The 18143-nt window shown below is 36.4% G+C and overlaps 1 protein-coding gene across 4 annotated transcripts in view; it reads left to right on the top strand.

Annotated features, from left to right (window-relative positions):
• The window catches only part of LOC127182642 (nesprin-2), a 121248-nt gene that overhangs the window by 57962 nt on the left and 45143 nt on the right, over positions 1-18143 (top strand). For 2 of the 4 annotated variants that reach the window (XM_051138040.1, XM_051138039.1), the window contains exons 46-70: positions 1143-1477; positions 1871-2015; positions 2557-2757; positions 3753-4012; positions 4102-4252; positions 4340-4483; positions 4690-4830; positions 6357-6539; positions 6632-6769; positions 6898-7083; positions 7177-7299; positions 7383-7565; positions 9870-9959; positions 10139-10228; positions 10744-10821; positions 11064-11567; positions 11667-11873; positions 12314-12793; positions 12899-13081; positions 14231-14746; positions 14839-15048; positions 15603-15704; positions 15785-15988; positions 16090-16251; positions 16492-16617. In XM_051138040.1, the coding sequence (XP_050993997.1) occupies positions 1143-1477; positions 1871-2015; positions 2557-2757; positions 3753-4012; positions 4102-4252; positions 4340-4483; positions 4690-4830; positions 6357-6539; positions 6632-6769; positions 6898-7083; positions 7177-7299; positions 7383-7565; positions 9870-9959; positions 10139-10228; positions 10744-10821; positions 11064-11567; positions 11667-11873; positions 12314-12793; positions 12899-13081; positions 14231-14746; positions 14839-15048; positions 15603-15704; positions 15785-15988; positions 16090-16251; positions 16492-16617 (5142 nt within the window). The remainder of the gene's footprint in view (positions 1-1142; positions 1478-1870; positions 2016-2556; positions 2758-3752; positions 4013-4101; positions 4253-4339; positions 4484-4689; positions 4831-6356; positions 6540-6631; positions 6770-6897; positions 7084-7176; positions 7300-7382; positions 7566-9869; positions 9960-10138; positions 10229-10743; positions 10822-11063; positions 11568-11666; positions 11874-12313; positions 12794-12898; positions 13082-14230; positions 14747-14838; positions 15049-15602; positions 15705-15784; positions 15989-16089; positions 16252-16491; positions 16618-18143) is intronic. The other 2 variants (XM_051138038.1, XM_051138041.1) reach the window with 2 other exon arrangements.

The raw sequence follows: 18143 nt of genomic DNA, 5'->3' as shown, positions 1-18143 counted from the left end.
CATCGAAATAATGGCACCCCCATAGGTTTTCTACGACGTATTTCAGTAAGAAACATAATTTACGTTAAATTAATAGGGCCCTATGATTTCTGTGATGCGGAAAAAACGGACGGAATCGCAGAATCCAGTCATAAAAACGGATTTTAATGAATAACGCGGAATGTCATTGAATTTGTTTGAATGAATTGATCAAAAGTAGGTCATTACACTTAAATCAAACCGCAATATGGACTAGTATCTGTAAATATTATGCCGCTAAAAAAAACACACACGGTGCTTTCAGCATTTGACCGTTTCATTTTAGGAAAACTAGCATCATATCATATACACACATAAATGTAAAGGTAGACATGACAACCCATCAAAATAAAAGTCCGGTTTTAACTTTTTGGCAAAAAAAAAGCTTAAATTTTTGCTTAAATTTCAATAATTAAAAGATAAATGAAATTAATGTTTTATGCCTTCTTTTGATAACCAGAACATTTTAAATACACAACACAGAATTTCTGAGGGTAAAAAAAAAAAACTTTCATAAGGATATTTTAAGAATAAATTTGAATAAATTAAGTATGCATTCAAATAATTAGACATGCTAAAACACCAATTTGGATAACAATCAAACATGTGGTGAGAAAAAATAAAACATTTCGTAGGGCCCTAAACATGTCATTTTTGTTAAACCTTTATTAAATTGATGTGAAATTTTATAAGTTTCATGATTTTAATTAATTAGACATGCTCTTTGATTTAATAAAATTTCATTCAACCATTAAAAAGGAGTTGATAAAAATTTAAATGGAAATAAAATGAAATCTGGAAAAATTTAAATGGAAAAATAGAATTTGGAATAAAAATAAAACTGAATTTGGGAAAAAATAAAACAGATTTCATAGGGCCCTAAGTTAAGCCGAAAAAGTCTTAATACCCAGGGTTCCCTTTAAAATCTATCAGTTTGGCTGTTGCGCAACATTGGTCACATAGTATGTTTTTGGATACAAAAAAAAACAGCGTCATTTGTTTTTGAATTTATCTATACTGGTTTTGTTTGTTTTTGCATGCAGTCCCTGACAACTACTTGCTACTTTAGAAAGCTATGAATGTTGTTTATCCCATTTCTAAATACTTTGTGTATCTTTGTCCAGGACAAGCTGCTCCAGGCTCGAGAGGCACTGAAGCATTACCACTGGGCTGTTCAGCTAGCAGAGAGCTTCTTTCAGCAGATTGGATCCAATCTCATGATCCCCTCTGATGGCTTCAGAGGCTACAAAGAGGAGCATCGCTATATTCAACAGATTTTTAGCACTCTGGTTGAGGGTTTCCAGGCCCGCTTGTCTGATGTTGGTGCTTCTGTACCCCAGATGACATGCCTCTCCATCCCTTTAACCGAGCAGCTTCATATAAAGGTTTTGAGTCACCTTCTGGTACAAGATGCCAAATTAGAGGCTCAGGCTCAACTCAGATTTGAGACCTTACAGAGGTTAGTCATACTCTGTTAAGCACATTATGGATGCTTTTTCTATAAAAACTGAACAACCTTGACCTATGATTCAGACTGTTGTATTCACAATGCGCTCTGATTGTTATTGACATTTTCAAATCAAATTGGAAAATAATTTTATAATTGTAAATAGTGGGGACTTTGTGTTTTTGGATTATTGGGGGAAAACACTTCCACAAATAATCAAGCATTTTCTCAGAAAGCTCTTTAAATAGTGCCACATACAGTAGAGTACTTGGAAACATTTTCCTCAGAAAGCAAGCACTGAAACAATTAGTCTGAATGGAATACGTGTATTTGGTTAAATGAAATGTACTAGACACAGTTTTATTTAGCAGCCTTTAATGGTTTAATCTTTCTGCTCCAATTTAGGTCCATGAAAGACCAAATTGTGCACATGAGTCACCATGAAGAAGTGAGCCAACTTCTCAAAAATGTTGATTCTCAAATCTCAAAATACTTAAGTCAAAAACCGGCTGATTCTGAAGCCTGCCAAGATCAACAGCTAAAAGTAAAGGTTTGTGGTCATTATATGCCATTAAAGGGATAGTTCACCCAAAAATGAAAATTCTGTCAGTAATTACTCACCCTCGTGTCGTTCCCGCAATACCTGTGTTTATCTTCAGAACACAAGTTAAGATATTTGACGGTCTATAAACAGCAATGCAATTACCACATTCAAGTCTCAGAAAGGTAGTATGGACATTGTTAAAATAGTCCATGTGACATCAGTGGTTCAAAGCGTAACGTAATTTTATGAAGCTACGAGAATACTTATTGTGCGTTACCTTTCTGGGCCTTGAACGTGGTAGTTGTACTGCTGTCTATGCAGGGTCAATAAGCTCTGGATTTCATTAAAAAATATCTTCATTTGTGTTCCGAAGATGAACAGGTTTTACGGGTTTGGAGAAACATGAGGTTGAGTAATTAATGACGGTGGAAATTTGCTTGTGCTTCCCTTTTGACTTCTGAAAATCAGTTTTTCAGGTTCTTTGTGCCACTCTTTGTCTCATAACAATGCAAGTTTGCTAGATTAATGTGTGTTTGTCTCTCTTCAGGTACTCCAGACAGAGATAAAGAACCTTGCTAAAAGGCTGGAGGAATTGAGGGAAGGTTGCCCAGGTCTACGCTGCAAAGCACCTGTGGATCTGATGCTGGGACAACTGTGGAGGTCTTGGGCAGTGCTGCAGTGCAGAGTAGAATCACTCAAAGCCAGCATGTCTCATAAAGAAGCAGAATGGAGAGACTTTGTGATACGTGTATGTAAAGATACAGTTGAAGTCAAAAGTTTACATACGCCTTGCAGAATCTAAAAAATGTTAAATATTTTACAGAAATAATAGGGAACATACAAAATGCATGTTATTTTTTTCTTTAGTACTGACCTGAATAAGATATTTCACATAAATACGTTCACATTTAGTCCATAAGAGAAAATAATAATTGAATTTATAAAAATGAACCAGTTCAGAAGTGTACACTTCACAAGTTTACACTGATGCTTCAGAAGGAAACATTAAGAGTGAAAACTTCTTGAATTTGAAGATTAGGGTAAATGTAACTTATTTTGTCTTCTGGGAAACATACAAGTAGCTTCTGAAGGTCAGTACTAAATAAAAAAAATGTGATATTTAGGCAAAATAAAGAGAATGTACACATTCTCATTCCGTTCAAAAGTTTTCACTCCCTGGCTCTTAATGCATCGTGTTTCCTTCTGAAGCATCAGTGAGCATTTCAACCTTCTGTAATAGTTACATATGAGTCCCTCAGTTGTCCTCCGTGTGAAAAGATGGATCTCAAAACCATTGTTGAGAAGGGTTCAAATACACAAATATGCTGAAAAACTAAAGAATTTGTGGGGCCTGAAGAACAGTGAGCAGTTTAACTGTTCAGGACAAACAAGGGACAACTATCATTAAACAAAAAATCACAGCCGTGGATCGTTGAAATAACAACACAATATTAAGAATCAAGCATATGTAAACTTTTGAACAGGATCATTTTTAATTCAACTATTATTTCCTCTGTATGTACACTATATGTAAACATATACTATGTGATATATCTTATTCAAGTCTTATTCAAGTCATGTATTTTGCATGATCCCCTCTTGTTTTGGTAAAATAAACATTTTGCAGATTCTGCAAGGTGTATGTAAACTTTTGACCTCAACTGTAGGTTTTATTTTATTGTTTTTTAAATGTGTTTTTATTGTGTTAACTCTGTTCTCTTCACGTTTGTTTTTGCTGTGCAGCTGAATAAATCAAAGGAAGGTCTTGACAGACTGCAGAATGAACTTCCAGACTCATCTGTGGTGACAGGATCGCTGGTGGATCTTCAGGGTGTTCTGAGCCTCACAGAGCGCCTTCAAGATGGGATTGAGCAGGAGCATCACACTTTGTCATCTCTGCAACACCATGTGACACGATTGCTTGGGGTCTCAAATTTGCAGCAGCTGAAAGTGTCTCCTCAAATCTGTCAGGACTTGCAGTCTCTACAGGGTCACTGCAGAAAGTATGACTCCCACACACCTGCACAACAACACATTTATGTTGAGAAAATGTTCTGAATCTATATTTACAAAGCTTTGTTTTCATTCACAGCCTCAGAGATCAGAGCAATAACATTCGTCGGGAGGTGCTTTTTGAGATCCAGGAGTTGGGTCGTGTGCAGGAGGAGCTGAGTGCCATTCAACAGAATGTTCTCTCTCTTTTGACGGTTTTACAGTCAGAGTCAGCTGCTCAACACTTACAGGTTAGTGCCTGTTTTTGACAGGCAGGGTGTCTGTTTCTGCAGTCCTTGGTGTTGATGTTGTTTTAATTGTGTTGTATCACACTGTAGGAAGTCAAAGTGGAATTGGTTTCACAGAAGGCTCAACTGCAGGATGTCATGGACAGAGTGCAGAAGAAATGGAACTGTATACCTTCAGAGATTCAAGTCTTACAGAATGAGCTCAGCGTCTCCATGCAGGAGGCTAAGGACAAAGTATTCACTTTATTCATCTTTATAATTACGTTCTCATAAATACTTTCTATGAATATTATTTGTATGCACGTTTATATGTATATAGCTAGATATTAAGTGAGCACAGTTGGTAAAAATATATGTTCAGTATGCCATCCATAGTTTGTGTATTTGTGTTGTGTGTTAATTTAAATTAAAGCTAATACAATTGTGACTCTTTGTTTCAGTTGGGCATGGTCATGGAGAGAAGTGGTCCTCTCTGTAAAATGGGTGAGCTGCTTGGAGAGGTGACGGTGGGCTTGAAAAATGTGCAGGCCCTGCTGAAGCAAACAAGTCCTAATTTTTCTGAAGCTGAGCGTACACAAAAGGTACTTCTTTCCATTGAAAAATCACACGGTTGAAAATATCTTAACACAGGCTGAAAATTGTGTAAATCTAATAAAAAAAAGTATCTCAAAGCTTGTTGAATAGAGCTGTTTCTTAGACAGTGAGTTATTTATTTATTTATCTATCCATTTGTCTTATTCTTTTATTGTGTTCTCTGTTTTAAAAATTAAGTATGAAACAAAAAGACATTATAGTGCCATATGCATTATAAAGCACTATTTATTATAAAGGTAAATCTAATTTATGTAAAGTGAATCTACTGGTGTGTGAGAAATGCTGTACAAATAAAGACTAGAATACACTACATACCCATGATTGCCCCGATTTACAGTGTGAATGAGTTAATTGCTGAAAATCAGAGCCAGTCTGCAGATTTGAGTTGATGGATTTTATTGAAAGTCCTGTAGAGTATGTTGGCAACAGACTCTGATTTTTAGCTTTAGACTATGTTTCCGTCCAGTTAGAGGATATCGGACATGTTTGATATTTTAAACCACACATTGTTTTCAATTTTTAAACATATTCTAGCAACAAAGCATGTGTTTTTCTGTGTGAGTTTGCTGGGGTTAAAACTACTTGAAAATCTGGTATTGTGTGATCCTTAGTTGTTTAGTGTGTGATGCCAAGTTTTTACTGGTTGGCAGTTTTATAATGTAAACACCTGTGAACAAATACATTAATTGTCAAGCGCTTTTTACTGTTTCAATTTAAAATGTTTAAAATTCTTTACTTTTACAATTGAAATGCTTAAAGGGATAGTTCACCCAAAAATAACAATTCTGTCATTAATTATTCACCCTCATGTCGTTCCAAATCCGCAAGACCTTTGTTAATCTTCGAACACAAATTAAGATATTTTTTGGTGAAATCGGAGAGCTTTCTGACCCTGCATAGACAGCAACGCAACTGTCACGTTCAAGAGCTAGAAAGGTAGTAAGGACATTGTTAAAATAGTCCATGTGACATCAGTGGTTCAACCGTAATTTTATAAAGCTACAATGAATACTTCTTCTCTTCCATGCCAGTCTTCAGTGCACATTCACGAGAGTACCATGACACAGGAGCCAGCGTTCTGACATAGAACAGCCATCTCTGCATTGTGGTACTTTTGTGGACGCACATCGAAGAGTTGTGGTTAAGTCACTATTTTTGCTTTCTTTGCGCACCCAATTTTTTTTGTAGCTTCATAAAATTACGTTTGAACCACTAATGTCACATGGACTATTTTAACAGTGTACTTACTACATTTCTGGGCCTTGAACATTTCAGTTGCATTGCTGTCTTTGCAGAGTCAGAAAGTGAATGTGAAAATTTGTGTTTTGAAACTGAACGAAGGTCTTACAGGTTTGGAACGACACAAGGGTGAGTAATTAATGACAGAATTTTCATTTTTGGATGAGCTATCCCTTTAAGTCTTTGACATTGAATGAACTGTTCTTCCAGCTCTCACGTTTTTCATTTTTGTCTTATGAAATGTAATGCTGAAGTCTAATGTGCATCTGTGCAGCGTGTATGGGATGAGCTGGACCAGTGGCACACTCGGATTGCCGAGCTGGAGGCTGAGGTGCAGGATTTGGCTGAGCAAAAGCCTGAGAGGGCGCACGTCCTCATGGACCAACTCACGGAGCCTCTGCAGCTCTACCAGACCACAGCCAAACAGGCAGAGCAAAGGACCGCCCTCATCAGCAAAGTCAGATGTTACTCATAATCATGATTTGACACCATGCCAACACGTAATAGCAAACCTTAACTGATAATGTCTTTGTATTCTGGTCCCTTCAGATCCCTGCCTGTCTGCAGGAATATGATGGTATACTCAATAGCTCCAACTGCTGGTTGAGAGAGGCTCAGTCCTGGCTAATCGCTCCCAGAACCTACACCACTGCGAAATGTATCCACTGCCACGCCAACTCCCTCAAGGTCAGGTCAAAAACTCACATTAAAAACATTTACAGGTCATTTCTAGTGAAACTTACCATACCTTGAGTAGACTTTATGTAGTAACTACTTAATGTAGTAAAGAGTTGACTGTTGTGATGTTTCTGTAGATGATGCTGGATGAATCGGAGGGGTACAGGGGATCTCTGGAGGACTTCCTGCCAGCCCTGCAGGAGATCACTCCAGTGTGTGACACTACCCCTCAACAACACCTTCTCCAACTTTGTATGCAAAACATCACACTCATGCAACAAAGCGTTCTGGACCCTCTCTCCCACCTTCAGCATCTAGCAGCTGTAAGAACTTATTGTGAACTTGTTGAAAATGTTGAAAATGTTTTAATTATTGTTGCCTGTTTTAATTGGAATTCATTTATAACTCTTGTTTAGGAGATGGATGCCATTGAAGACGAGGTGAAGACAATGGAGAACAATATTACTAAGATCAGAACAATCCTTTCAGCCACTGACACAGAGAACATTTCTCCTGAGGAACATCTCGAGAACATGCAGGTGCTGTCTTTCATGTCTCGCTATCCTCTCTTTGTACTCTATACATGTACAGTATCTCATATCATTTCTGTCCACTGTAACAGGTGATTCTGGATAATGTCCAATCCATGAAGAGGACCATTGATGAGATTGAGAGCTGCAGGCCAGGCCTGGGGCTTCCTGCTGAGGCAGAGCAAACTCTCACAGCGTTCCATTGGGCTCAAGAGCTCCTGCAGCCCATCCAGGAGCTACAGCAGCTCAGCATGGAGCGGAGCACAGCATTGAGGGTCTGTCGCTCTAATAGTTTGCTGTTGTTTACACAGAGTCTGAGGTTTCCCTGTTTACTGAGCTGGAGTGTGTTTGTGAGAAGAAGCTTTTAGTAGTTAGGGTATTTTACAAATACCTTGCTTTTTACATAACATTAAAATGTTAAACTTTTACAACTTATGTAAGTGCAAAGTAAGATGAAGTGAATATTTTAAAGGTGCAGAGAGTATTTTTTGTTCATGTTAAGCAAGCAAATATTGTAGGTAGTGACGGGAATGTATTCATTTATAATGATTGCCATGTATAAAATATAAACTTGATTATTTTATTTAATTTAAATTAAAAAAATCTAATTTTGCTAATTACTTATTCCTGTGATTTGAATAGCTTTTTTTTTTGTAAAAGTTTCAATATTTATTGTAGTCTTCATATTAATATGAGACCATAATAACTTCATAAACAATAATTATTCGACTTGTTTTTTTAATTATTTAAATAAATTACATTAAATTTGTAATGTCACATTGCAGGGCAATGCTTGAAATGGTGTTATTAGATGCTAGATGATTTTTACATGAATTATAGGTTTCACAACAAAAGACAGCTGTCCAGTTTTATTGTCAGCGTCTCCTTAATAAATAATTAAACAAACAAACAAACATCAAGCTTTGAAACTGTCTTGATGAATAGATTTTGTTCAGCTGTTCTAACACATCCGTTTACAAAATTTCCAGCATCAAATAGAGAGATTTATAATGCAATATTGCAAATCACCTTTGGTCTAGTTAAAACACAATATTAGTTAATCTTACAAAAGTGCAGTAAATTTGTAGTGTTTTTATTGACTGTGACCGGCACGTGACCTCTCCTCTTTGCTTTCATGTCTGTGGGAATGAGAGGAGGAGAAAATCCCTGCTTTTAAAGCCAACTCAGAAAAGGGATGTGTGGGAACCTTGAAATTTCAGATTGCTTAAAGTGTTTTAAAACTTCAATATGGTGTGGCAGTAAATCATTACAGACATGGTTTTATTGGCAAAGGCAGTAGTATCTAGTTAAGACATTCTTTTGGCATTTCTCATGATCTTTATCATGTGACCTTGTAACAGGGACTTTTTTGGCCCAAGTTTTACAACTAGATTAAAATGCCAAGTTGAAACTCTAGATGGCGCAGACTGGTAGGTCATTAATGCAAACTGATTATATTTTAAAGTCCACTTTCAGATCAACGATTAACAGATAATGTACTCACCCCCTTGTCATCTAAGATGTTCAATGTCTTTCTTTCTTCAGTCGTAAAGAAATTGTGTTTTTTGAGGAAAACATTTCAGGATTTTTCTCCATATAATGGACTGATATGGTGCCCCGATTTTGAACTTCCAAAATACAGTTTAAATGTGGCTTTAAATGATCCCAAATGCTTTTTAATGTCAAATGCTTGTCTTGTCTTGCTCTTCCTGAACTCTGTTTTTTCCAGTTCATGACAGTTAGGTTATCTCATGTTCTCCCTCAACTTCAAAATTGCCCTATATCGCTGTTTTACCTTTTTTGTTAAAGGTGTTTCATCTTCTTAGTATGTTCATTTTGCAAAGACTGGGTCGGTACTTCTGCAGGGATGTAGGATGATTTTGAAATGATTTTGAAGTTGAGGGAGAAAATACGAGTTTTTCGACATACCCTAACTGTCTTGAGCCACAATACATACATGGAGAGCAAGACGAGACGAGTGTTTGACATTAAAAAGTATATAAATTGTATTATTTTTATGAAAACAACAGATCGTTTTGCTAGATAAGACCCTTCTTTCTCGGCTGGGATCATTTACAACCGCATTTGGGATCTGAAGAAAGAAAGACATGAACATCTTGGATGACAAGGGGGTGAGTATATTATCTGTAAATTGTTGTTCTGGAAGTAGACTTCTCCTTGAAGGGGTGTTAAACTACTTGGCACAAGCTGATTGGCTCATGTTGCATACGCAGGCAATGAGCTTGCTGCTTTAAATTTAAATGGTTGGTTAACATTCACTAGAGCAGTTCAGACCATTCTTTTAGAGTTCCTCTGAAACCCTTTACCTCCCCAGCTCCACCTGTGTAGATCTACTATGGGTTATTATATATGCTATTCATGCAGCAGCCGTATGTCTTAAATACTTACAGCACCATATCCGTGTGTGTACTAGCAAGTTCCTATATTTGCTTTGCAGCAGCGATAATCTACAACAAAAGCGATAACCAAATACATTAACATTGTCATATCCATTGCCATGCTAAAATTTTTCAGAGTTGTCATGATAGAATTAAGTATTTTGCTGATTTTCTTTGCAGGCCTCTATTGGACAACCAGCTGAAATGATTCTTCCTTTAGGCCAAACTGAAGAATTCACAATGCCACATCTTTACACTGAAGATGTGAGGGTAAGTCCATCAACTCAATCAAAAATACACCTCAAAATCATGCCCACTCTAGCTCAGAAGACATATACGATGAGGATGAGTCTGTTTTAGGACTAAATAAGACTAAATTAGCTCAGTAGTTCTGTCATTGTAAAAACCTACAGTAAAGAATAATATGTCAATGCATAACCCTGGTGAAGCAGGTCTCCATGGAAGACCCTCACACTGAGGAGGATGATGAAGACAATCAGTCTTCATCCTCAGGAACTCTCACATGCAGTGTTCCAGAGGTAAAGCTTATCTCCCAGGCTTTTCCAAAACCCTGAAAGGGGAACACTTCTGAACTCTTGTACACTCTGGACCTCTTTTCTATGCCTGTTTATTTGCACATGTGTAATTTTTAAATCAATGAATGCATACAGTATTATTTATATGCATATTTATTTAGGTTTTTATTAATTTCTTTTTTATATTATGCCATGGACTATTTTCTCTATAATTTTACAGGAATTGGCCATGGATGCTAGTCCTGGAATTGCATGATCACAATCACCTCAACACTGTTTCTATGCACCATTTATCTGTTGTTTATGTTTATAATTCAGTCAACTTTTTAAACTTTTTTAAAGTTCTTTTGTTTAGGACTAAGGCTGCACTCATTGCAGAATGCCCGATATAACTCCACTTCTTCTTTCAGTAACAGCTGCTTTCTTCATTTGTCTTTAGGGAGTCTATTCCTCTAATATACTGGACCATCACCTCTAATGACCTCTAAAACTAATAGTTTTTCCTTTTTCTGTACCAGGACCCAGGTGAGACAACAATAGATGAGGAAGATTTTAAGACAGGAGCTGACTCTGCTGTAACAGAGTGTGTCACTAAGGTAAAGATCCACTGTCACTTTTGATCAATTTAATGTATGCTTGCTAAATAAAACTGATCATTTCTTTCCAAAAAAAAAAAAAAAAAAAAACTTGACTCCTTTGAATGGTAGTGTATATGATTTGGCACACTAAATAATTTATTTACTATGGCTATGGTTGTTTTAAATACCTAAATATTAGCTTTAACCATAGTGAAATTGCTACACGGCTTATAGTTGCTTTCTGCTTGTTTTGTCTTTAGGAATCATCTCCTGAGGAAGAAGTTGATTTTCCTGCAATCAAGAATGTAATAGAGGATGTCGACACAGGAAGTTGTTTAATGGAGCCTTCTGGTTTCTCTGAAATGCCTGGCATAGACAGCAGACCAGTTACTGAAGAGACAAGTTTTCTACCTGCACCAACATCCCATCACTTGAAAGAATTGACAAAGTCTGATAGTGCAAATATAGCTGAGGAAAAGCAAAATGAGTGCACAGCACCAGCAAAGCCAGGAATAGGCTCAGAAATCACTATGTTAAAAGCATGGGATGCCAGTGTATTGATTGCAGAGTCTGAATCTGTAAACACAGGAACAGGTATAAGTGATCAAGGGAAAACAACAGGCCCAGAGCCACCTGACACAGAAGCAGTAAATGTTACTGATGGTGACCAGACCCAGACAGAGACTAAACCCACAGACGCAACAGCTCATCTGATGGTCTCCTCACAGCATGCAGAATGTGTGCCACATGAAGATTCAACAATGGTAATTCTTTGTGAAATCTAGCAGTAAACTCCTGGTGTTGTTTCAAGTGTGGTCATTTAAAATATTCTGTATAATTAAATACTGCCCTTAACTCTCTAGGAAATACAGAGAAATCTAAATGATGCCATCATTCACCAAAACAGCAGTCAGTCTCAAGAACACACATTCAAGCACACAGCAACTGTCAGTGATCTGTCACACTCTGAAGGAGGAGGTGAAGATCAAGACATCAAGGTTCAGCTTCTCACCTCATTGATTGAAACTTCAGAGACACTTGGATCATGTCAGGACATCAGTGCTTTAGAGGTCAGTTTTATTCCTCTGACAAAGCTGTTTTTTTAACATCATTACTCCAGTCTGCAGTGTCACATGATTCATCATGAAAAATGAAAATCATTCTAATATAGTGATTTGCTACTCAGGAAACATTTATTATTAGTATCAGTGTTAAATATTACATTTTAAATTGCTTAATATTTTACATTTAGAAAATTTAAAAGGACAGCATTTGATTGAAATGGGAACTTTTGTGACATTTATATACTGATCAATTTAATGTATGTGTGCTGAATGAAATTACTTTTCAAAAAAACTCCAACCTTTTGAATGGTAGTGTATATTACTTGGCACAATAATTATGTTATTTACTATGGCTAATGTGGTTTTAGATAATAAAATACTTCCATTAACCATGGTTAAAATCGCTACACATATGCTAATGGTTTACTGCTTGTTTTCATCTTTAGGAATCATCTCCTGAAGATTTTGTTGATGTTCCTGCAGTCAAGCATGTAATACAGGATGCTGACACAGGAAGTTGTTTACTGGAGCCTTCTGACTTCTCTGAAATGCCTGGCGTAGACAGCAGACCAGTTACTGAAGAGACAACTTCTTTGTCTGCACCAACATTCCAGCACTTGAAAGAATTTACAAATGATAGTTGTCTGAAGCCTGACAGTGCAAATATAGCTGAGGAAAAGCAAAATGAGTGTACAGAAACCAGGTTGACTAAAGCAGTACCAACAAAGCCAGGAATAGGCTCAGAAATTACCATGTTAAAAGCCAGTGATGCTGCTATAAACACAGAAACAGGTACAAGTGATCACGTGAAAACGATGGGCCGAAAGCCACTTGACACAGAGGTAGTTCGTGTTACTGATGGTGACCAGACGCAGACAGCGTCCTCCCAGCGTACAGCATGTGTGCCACATGAAGAAACAACACTGGTAATACTATGTGAAATCTAAGTGTAAACTCACATGTATCATTTTGTTTAAAGTGTGGTCATTTACTTTTTTGTATGACTAAATACTGCTTTTCCAACTCTTTAGGAAATACAGAGAGATCTGAATGAGGCTGTCAGTCACCAGAGCAGGAACCAATCTCAAGAGTTTCAGCACACAGCAAGAGGTGACAGAAGAGGTGAAGAGCAAGACATCAAGGTTCAACTTCTCACCTCGTTGAAGGAAACAGCACAGACACTTGGATCATGTCAGGATATCTGTGATTCAGAGGTCAGTTTCAGCTCTGCAAAAATTCATTACTAAATCCAATGAACTACTCTGAGAGTGAACAAGTGTCTGTGTGCATTTTCTGACATGTCTGCATCACCTTAAAGGAGAAGTCCACTACCAAAACAAAGATTCACATATAATATACTCTTTCTTTCTTCAGTCGTAAAGAAATTGTTTTTTGAGGGAAACATTTAAGGATTTTTCTCCATATAATGGACTGATATGGTGCCCCGATTTTGAACTTCCAAAATGCAGTTTAAATGCGGCTTCAAACGATCCCAAATGCAGTTGTAAATGATCCCAGCCGAGGAAGAAGGGTCTTATCTAGCAAAACCATTGGTTATTTTCATTAAAATAGTACAATTTAAATATTTGTTATTCTCAAATGCTGGTCTTGCCTTGCTCTCCTTGAACTCAAAATCGGGGCACCATATCAGTCCACTATATGGAGAAAAAACATAATTTCTTTATGACTGAAGAAAGACAGACATGAACATCTTGGATGACAAGATGTTTAACATCTGACAAAAATTCTGGATCCATCTGTTTGTGACATTTACACTGCTGTTCAATAGCTTTTGGTTGGCAAGATTTTTTTTAAATGTTTTTGAATGAAGTCTCTTATGCTCACCAAGGCTGTTTTTATTTGATTGAAAATACAGTAAAAATACTAATATTGTAAACTATTTTTAGAGTTTAAAATAACTTTTTTTTTTAATCTTAATATATAATAAAATATTTTTTTCCTCTGGCAAAGCTGAATTTTCAGCATCATTGCTTTGGTCTGCAGTGTCACATGATCCTTCAAAAATCATTCAAATATGCTGATTTGCTGCTCAAGAAATTTGCTGATTTTTTTTCTTTTGCTTAATATTTTACATTTGGAAAATTAAAAGGAACAGCATTTGTTTGAAATGGAAATCTTTCATGATATAAATGTCTGCTGTCACTTTTGATCAATTTAATGTATGCATGCTGAAAAAAAGTGCTAATTTCTTTCCAAAACAACTTTTAAACATTAGTGTATTTTACTTGGCAGAATAATTATTTTGTTGTTTACTATGGCTAAGGTGGTTTTAGATACCCAAATACTTACTTTAAACATGGTGAAATCACTACACGGCTGCTTACTGCTTGTTTTGTCTTTAGGAATCACCTCCTGAAGAAGTTGATTTTCCTGCAGTCAAGCATGTAATACAGGTCCCTGACACTGGCATAGACAGCAGACCAGTTACTGAAAAGACAAGTTCCCTACCTGCACCAACATCTCAGCAACAATCCCAAGAATTGACAAAGCCTGACAGTGCAAATATAGCTGAGGTAAAGCAAAATGAGTGGCCAGAAACCAAGTTGACTGAAGCAGTCCCAGCAAAGCCAGGAACAGGCTCAAATATCACCATGTTAAAAGCAAATAATGGCAGTAATTTGATTAAAGAGTCTGAGTTGGTAGAGCAGAATGAAGTATCGGTAAACACAGAAACGGATACAGGCGATCAAGTGAAAACAACAGGCCCAAAACCACCCGACACAGAGGCAGTAAATGTAGTAAATGTTACTGATGGTGACCAGACGCAGACAGAGACTAAATGTAAACTAGATGCAACCGCTCCTCTTATGCTCTCCTCCCAGCATGCAGCATATGTGCCACAGGAAGATACAACACTGGTAATTCTGTGAAATCTGTAAACGCATACTTTCAAGTATGGTCGATTTAAAATATTTTATATGATTTAAATACTGCCCTTTCAACTCTCTAGGAAATACAGAGAGATCTGAATGAGGTCGTCGTTGACCAGAGCAGCAGTCAGTCTCAAGAACACACATTCAAGCACACAGCAACTGTCAGTGATCTGTCACAGTCTGAAGGAGGAGGTGAAGAAGATCAAGACATCAAGGTTCAGCTTCTCACCTCGTTGAAGGAAACATCGGAAACACTTGGATCATGTCAGGATATCAGTGCTTTAGAGGTCAGTTTCAGCCCTGGAAAATTCGTACTGAAATCAATGAACTACCCTGAGAGTAAACAAGTGTTTGTGTGCATTTTCTGATTTGTCTGCATCACCTTAGGATCTGACAAAAATTCTGGATCCATCTGTTTCTGACATTTACACTGTTGTTCAGAAGCATCTTAATATATATTAAAATGTAATTTATTCCTCTGATAACAGCCGTATTATCAGCATCATTACTCTAGTCCTCAGTGTCACAATGGTACTTATCGTCAGTGTAGCATTTTTTTAAAACAGAACTTTTTTTTAATAACATTATAAAGGTCTATACTGTCACTTTTAAGCAACAAAATGCATGCTTTCATTTATTTCTTTAAAAAAATTCTGTCCCCAAACTTTTGAATGGTAGTGTAGTTATGATAGCTAAGAAAGGACATGTGAAGCAGTTACTTGGCAGTTTGGGCAAAATTTATATTCATATGTAAAAAAAAAAAAAAAAGTAGACAAGCGACTGACAGAACACATTTCACTGATTCTGCCTTTCTGCGTCTTTTCATTTCCTGCCTACACAGTCAAGATATCTGTTAGAGATTCCGGTGTCTGCATTGAATGCCAGTGAATCACAGATGGCAGACTCAACCCAACTCCTTAACGACCTCCTTTCAAGCATCAAGGTATTACCAATTCACTTGCAAAGCCTACAGAATAAAACAAAACTTTAGTTCTGAGCTAATGACAGTGTTTGCTCTGTTAGAGTGTGCAAGGCAACACATGGACTTTGGCACTTGAGCGACGGAGATCAGAGGAACAGAGTAATGTTGAGGTCCAGAGATGTTCTGAAGCTCTTCTGAAGGGTCTGCGGGGTCACCTAGAGCTGGGCTCTGAGCGGCTGCTGCGCAGTCAGGATGCACAGCCACAAAACTGCAGTCAGCTGCAGAGTTTGCTCACAGGACACAAGGTACACAGCTGACCAACGTATTAATATTATTATTAAAAAAAAAAAAAGTTTTTTTGTCCACTTAAATGACTCTAATAATGTTTAAAATTGACTGGTAACAGAAATACTTCCAAGATTTGGGGCAGAACCTTGTAGTGGTGAAGCTATTATACCAGAAACTGCCAGAGGGGGCACTGCAGGGCCAAGCTGAGGTGGACCAGTTAATATCAGCTCTGCAGGATCAAGCACAAACTCACGGCGTCCGAATGCAGCACAGCTTAGAGGTATAACGAAATTCCATCTCTTCAGACCTTAATGTTATCAATCCCATTTCAAAACACTTTGTCGTTTTCTGTCATAATTTAGTGTTTATATCATCATTGTCTCAATGAACACTATAGTCACAAACAGTTAATGAGCAATTTAATAAACCAAGATTTTGTAGGAGCATATGACATGTATATAGTGGATTAAAAGAAATGAGCAATAAAAGCTTTCTCAGTCGCTCTGTATGTGTGTTTTAGGAGTGGTCTCAGTATGAGGAGGTCAGTGAGAGACTGGGTAAACAGTTGGATGAGATTGAGACAAACATATCCAGTCTGGACTCAGGGCCAGAGGGAGACCTGCAGGGTCAACTGCAGTCCTGTGAGGTTAGTTCCCCGCCATCCCTAGGAATGCCAGTGGCTGCCATTCTCTGACCTCCTTCGAGTTGAGGCTGTTTATTTGCTAGAAATATTTTATATTCTGTGAGTTTGCATGAACATTACAGAAACAAATTCCACTCATATTCTTAAAGTTTTTATTTTCTTGTTTTACAAAGTTTTAAAGTTGCATAATTGTACATCTTGAATTGAGATATTACATTTTTGTGAGGTTTAAGCTCAAGAAAAAATAGTTATAATAAAGAACAGTATATTTCTTTTATTTCTTGTATATTTTTTTAGCAGAATTGTGAGATATAAACTTGCATTTGAGAGTTATAAAGTCATTCTTGTGTGATATAAACCCACAATTCTGAGAAATTGTCAAAATTGCATGATATAAACTCACAATTGCGAGATATAAAGTCGCAATTTTGAGAAATAAAGTCGCGACTTTGAGAAATAATGTCAGAACTGCAAGATAAATCACAATTCTGAATTTTTACTCAGAATTGCGAGTTTATATCTCACAATTCTGACTTTATAACATGCAATTGCGAGGTAAGTCAGAATTGTGAGATATAAACTCGCAATTCTGAGAACATATCAGTCTTTTTTCCCATTCAGAAATAGACTTTATCTCACAATTCAGACAGGGTTTTTTTTTTTTCACAATTGCAAGTTATAAACTCAAATTTGCAAGAAAAAAATCACATTTTATCTCGCACTTCTGACTTTATTTCTCACATTTGTGAGTTTATGTCATGCAATTCTGAGAAAAAAGTCAGAACTGTGAGTTTATATCTTGCAATTTTGACTTTATAACTCACCATTGCAAATTTATATCTCACAATTCTGAGGAAAAAAGTCAGAATTGTGGGATAAAAAAAGTCACAATAGCCATTTTTAATTTTTTGAAAATGACGGAAATGGTCTTATAGTCAAGACATTTAGAATGTTACAAAAAATGTAAATAAATAATGAACTTTTAAAATTCTTGGGGGGAAAACAAGTTAAAAGAATATTAATAAGCACAAATGCTTTTGACACTTCAAATGTTTCTTGAGCACCAAATCAGCATATTGCAATGATTTCTTTTTCTGAACACAGAAGATTGGAGTAATGATGCTAAAAATTCAGCTCTGCGCTTATAGGATTAAACTGCATTCTAAAATATATTAAAATAGAAAACAATAATTAACAACAAAATAACAACTATAGTACTTTTTTTTTTTTTTTTTTTTTTTTTTAAATAGTTTTAACTGTATTTTTTTTGTCAAGTAAATGGAGCCTTGGTGAGCATAAGAGAATTTGGTTCTTTAAAATGTTAAAGTTTAACTTTACTTTAAAATTATACTGTATATTTATTTATATATGTAAATGTTTCTATGTTGAAAACTCGAAATACATTTTTTTTTTGTGCTGTCAATCACGATGAAAGTAGTTTTGTTTACATAATATGTGTGAGTGTACTGTTTATATTTATTATGTGTATATAAATACACACACATACTGTATATATTTAGAAAATATTA

Source organism: Labeo rohita, chromosome 20, assembly GCF_022985175.1.
Source record: "Labeo rohita strain BAU-BD-2019 chromosome 20, IGBB_LRoh.1.0, whole genome shotgun sequence".
Classification (NCBI taxonomy): domain Eukaryota; kingdom Metazoa; phylum Chordata; class Actinopteri; order Cypriniformes; family Cyprinidae; genus Labeo; species Labeo rohita.
Note: the sequence above shows the minus strand (reverse complement) of the source record. Positions and strands in the feature narration are given on the sequence as shown.